General features: G+C 35.7%; 1 protein-coding gene across 4 annotated transcripts in view; it reads left to right on the forward strand.

Moving 5' to 3' along the window:
• LOC145284743 (C-Maf-inducing protein-like) overlaps window positions 1-5000 on the forward strand; it is a 253027-nt gene that overhangs the window by 207035 nt on the left and 40992 nt on the right. For all 4 annotated transcript variants that reach the window (XM_080133790.1, XM_080133730.1, XM_080133965.1 and 1 more), the window contains one exon: window positions 803-904. In XM_080133790.1, coding sequence (XP_079989916.1) covers window positions 803-904 — 102 coding nt within the window. The remainder of the gene's footprint in view (window positions 1-802; window positions 905-5000) is intronic.

Consider the following 5000-nt stretch of genomic DNA (forward strand, 5'->3'; position numbering starts at 1 on the left):
GACACCGCCAAAAATGGCCGAAAAATCAAGTTGTTGTTGTTGTTGGTTTTTAAAATGAAATTACATTTATTAAAATCCATTATTTCTGAGTAACTTTTTTTTTTCCAGAAAGATAAAACCCTGAATTTTATCATATAGAAAGCAGAATAATGTAAAACTTTTCTATTTTTAATTAAATTTTAAATGTTAAATTTTCCCCAAAAGTTAACAGTACAACTGCGCTAGGGGCCTCAACTGATTGGATTTCTTACGGATCATTCCTTTATGGGTTTTTAGTCGGTTAAAATAGATTTTAAGGAGTCAAATTTTAATCGGTTTATATGCGTGTCACGTTAGTACAGTGGTAACGTCACCAGCTTGAATGCCACAATTTCGGTTTCGATTCTAGCTGATGGCACCCCAATACTTTTAACTTTTGAAATCATGACTATAATGATATACAAAATCTGGACAAATTAAAATATATTTAAGCGTATTTTACGCCCGGGCAACCCCCCCCCCCCCGCCTAGTATTAAATAAAGCGGATGCCGTTTTAACAGGTTTTATTTGACATTTTCTTCGATTTAATTTGTGAACGAGTGAAATCAAACTTGTTGCCAACATCAGATAATGAGAAATTAATTTCATCTTTGGTGATCGAACAATTTTTTGGGGGGGGGGGGGGGGATGCGTAATAAAAATGCTAAGCAACAAAAGAATAATCGTATTCTACCAATGTCCTCTGTAAACAACAAATGCGTTTTTTTGTTTGTTTTTTTTTTTTTAATACTTTTGTTACCGTTTTGATGACTTCCTTTTCAGTATGCATGGACAGTCGATCACGTGCCCTCATCCGAGAGTTCTACCAAATTTGGTGGCCGTCTGCCTTGCGTCCATTTATTCCTGTTATGAAGAAAAAAAAAAGTAAGTATAAACAAATACCTTTCTTCCGCTTTAAATCACATATACTGCCCCCCCCAACGTTTTTTTTGTTTTTTTTTAATACTCTACACTCTATAACTTCTGTTAAGCTTTAACTTGTCTTTTTATTATTATACTCGTGGTTAATCGCATCTCTTGTGTTTTAATTTTTTGACTCTGCCTTTTTGGTCTGACCCTCTTTTTGTTTTTTGTATTTTTCTCTGTCTCTCTCTCTCTATCTACTTGATCTCGTCACTTAATTAATTGCCTAAAATCAATATCCATAAATCTGACGAGTCCCGCGTCCAACTAATTACTCCAAAGTCTCTCGCCTCCTTTTCAATGCAATAAATCACCTTTTTAAACAATAACAGCAACCTCTGCATTTAAAGCATAAAGAAATTCAAAGAAAAAAGTTATTGTCGAAAGATAAAAACTTGAAAAAATTCCAAAGATAATCTCGACAAAGCGATTTTTTTTTCTAACTTTTTACCACAGACGTCGAATTCGAACCTTAATGTTTTTCAATCAGATTTATTTGACGTAATTGGCTTTAATTACAGCAATGAAATTATAAAGAAACGCATTAATCTCTCTAGAATCGGAGTTCATTCTTCATCGTTTTAAATGCAAGTGAAGTAATTGTTTAAGGACTCTTTATTTGATTGCTTGTTTTATGGCATATCAACCTTTTTCGGTTTATTTAATACCGATCTAGTGCTACCAGCTTAGGCTGCTTGAAGATATCAGCTTCCTGACTTAAATGTATCATAAATTGATGTCCCCCCCCCTTTCCCGTTTCAAAATTTGTTATGAAAAACAAAACAATTCTATATAAAATAACCAAACTAAACATGAATAGACTTGTACTAAAATGTCCGGATTTGGCATTAAATGATCCGAAAAGTGTTGATATGTCGTAAAATAAAACTGAAGCATTTTATGTCGAATTCAGAAATTTTGGAGAAAAGTTTTTGTGCTTAAAGTTCTTTATATTCTCAAATATTTATTCATTGTGCTGTGGTTTTATTTTCTAAAGGAAAAATGTTTTTATTTGATTTTGGCATAGAACATTATTGAGATTTGCTAAGGAAAACCCTAATTTATTTTAGGTCAGTAAGCCGGTATCATCAGACGGCCTTATCTAGTATCGCCTTTGGTTCTCTTGATGTAAATACCAAATCGAATTCAGACACAAGGAAGGCGATGGCAGAAGAAAAATCATCTAAGAAACTACATCTCCAGTTTGTAGTAAAACTAATAAATAGAAGTTGCATTTAATGCTACTAAGACGGAGCTCCTTTCCTTAAACTATATGAACTCTTTCCAACCACATAGCACCTTTACTGACAGTCCAACATTCACTCCTCGGCCTGACATTCTCTTTCACATTCAGTGTTTCCCGAGGAATGATCGGGGGCTTTTTGTGTGTACAACCACGGCCACCGAGAGTAAGAAGGCCTGTTAACTGAAAAATGTCTGCAAGCAATGTAGGTAAGATTTGTCAGACTGTCAGTACTATATGAGGGTCATTTGAAAAAGAGCAATAAAACATTTAAAAAAAAAAACACAGTTCGATTACTACTTAAACTGAAATATTGTTAGAAACTCGCTCAATATATATTACCGTGACATAGGTTGACATATATTCGGTGGTTTTTTAATAGTATTTTGTCTAGTTTATTATTTATAACACCTTTTCCCGAACTTACCGTGTTAAAGAGAGTCGGGCGCCATTTTAAATTTTCCAATACATCGGTAAACACAGTATGTTTTTCGAGCTGAATAAACATGTTACATTAAATAAAAACACTGAAAACATATCCAGTTAGGTAGAAAAGTAACTTATCTTGCTTTTGATAACATTAATTTGTTATATATTTGTTTTTTGACAACTTTTTCGAATCTGTGTACAGTAATACAAACCCAAAAATTGTTTCGCAGTAAAAAATAAATAAATAAAATGAAATATTCGACTTTATCTAATAAAAATAAAAGTTCAAACACGAATTCGCTTACGATATTTTGATTAAAATTATCCCAAATGTGCAATTATAATTATTTTCCGAATGGAGAATTGTTCTTTTTCTTTACAACATACATGGACAATCGGTAACACATATTGGTAGCCATATTTTTTTATGCCTGTTAGCATGACCACGTGGTTGAATGCCGGAAGCTGTCTATACCTACAACTTAATTAGGAAGTGACGTTACGCTGTCATATGCATCGGCCTTCTTTCTCGGTAGCCACGGTACAACTGCTTCAAATCCTCAACCTTGTATTGTTTGGATCATTTTAACTACTGTTCTTATCTTGGATATTGTCCTTAGACCGTCACAAATAGACAAGCACAATAAAGCAAATAAATAAATCCAATTCGGCCTTTTCTTTTCTTTTTTTTAACGAGTCGTTTATTACCGTTTTTCTTCTCCCCGTCTCGACACCAGCTTAAGTCTCTGCGGTCACATGTTCATTTCATTTGGTCGCGTTCCTCTTTCTACTCCACTACACGCTGGCCGTGGGCAACCATTTCTTTTCTTCGACTTTACACGTCCATTTTTTTTTTTTTTTTTTTTTTTTTTTCAACCGCACTTTTTCTTGACACGTGGGATCCTTTTTTTTCTTGTCGCGCCAGCTTGCGCGCACACTTTCTAATTTGCATGTGTGTTTTTTGTTTTGTTTTTTGCTAACGCTGCTAATATCCTCGCAAGCAAGCTATCTTGATGCTGCTATTTTCCCACGCTTTCATATTTGCTCTATTACATCCTTACGTTTCGGCCGATATAACCTTTGGTCTTCTTCAGGTGCATTTTGTCAAATTCTGGAATCTACAAGAATCTGTAGTAAAACTGATTAACGTTACGAAATAATCAGTTCCAAGTGACAGCCTTCTGGAGGATGAAAGTGCAATCATCAGTGCAGACGATACTAAGGATACAATTGCGAATTACTTAAGACATCTACTCGGCTATGGCTGGTGGAACTAGAGGCAGCTATTCCTGGGGATTAAATAAAGAGTTCTGTTCGAAATTCTATACAGATTCCCGCGCCCAACAGAAATATCCTTAAATCCGACCTGAAGAGGGTTGGAGATTACACCAGCCGAAACGCTGTGAAAATTACATCCAAGTTAAGAACGGTAGTTCAAATCATTCTAATATTAAAGTCTGAATTATCCAAATTATCAATACTCACCTAAAAAAAAAAAAAAAAAGTACAGACAATTTTTGATATTGTAGAATACCAATGTATCCTTCGCGCCAAGATCAAAGTGTAGTATCTGTTCCGGCAGATACTGCAAGCTATGACTAGCTATGACTAGCAAAGACCAGATGTGGGGGCAACCCCACATGCCTGACCATTAACCAGCTCTCATTTCCCACCTCTCGGGAGCTGGTCCCCTTTTTCCCTTCCCCCTCCCTTCACTCCTCACATTAAAAATCGGCCTTGTGCCTAATTTGCTCGGTGGGGGAGCAAATTAATACCATCTGTTCCGGCAGATACTGCAAGCAAAGACCATATGTGGGGGGAAACCCCACATATAAGACCTTGGTCAATGTAGGGGCAACCCTTCATACCAATTGTCACTATCCAGCTCCCCTACTCCCCGGGGAGTTAGTCCCCATTTCCCCTTCACTCCTAACTTTAAAAATCGGCCTTGTGCCTAATTTTCTCAGTGGGGGAGCAAATAAATACCTCAAAGTGTAGTATCTGTTCTTCGGATGCTGCACTTCAATTTTTTGTTCTGTCAGTGGAGAAATCCTTCACGACGGAGACAATTTTTATTTTTGTTCCTTTTCTCCACATTAAAAAACGACCCTGATGTCTAACTCTGTCCTGTGGGGAGGCATTGGAAATAGGAACTTCACGTAATACTTATCTAGAGACGTTCGTAGTATTTGTTCTGTTGTGTTGATACAGTCGACCTCTTCAATGAAACTGCAATGTCAGTTCTATTATTATTTTTTTTTTTTTTTTAATGTATTAAATTATCTGTTATTTTATTAAAGACTAGCCTGGGTGCTGTCGAAAGTTTTAGGGATACATACATACATTTAAACAGACAGGATTTACATTATAGATTAGCAGGAGAGA

This window comes from Euprymna scolopes, chromosome 1 (genome assembly GCF_053919585.1).
Source record: "Euprymna scolopes isolate OS-2025 chromosome 1, ASM5391958v1, whole genome shotgun sequence".
NCBI classification, from domain to species: Eukaryota; Metazoa; Mollusca; class Cephalopoda; order Sepiida; family Sepiolidae; genus Euprymna; species Euprymna scolopes.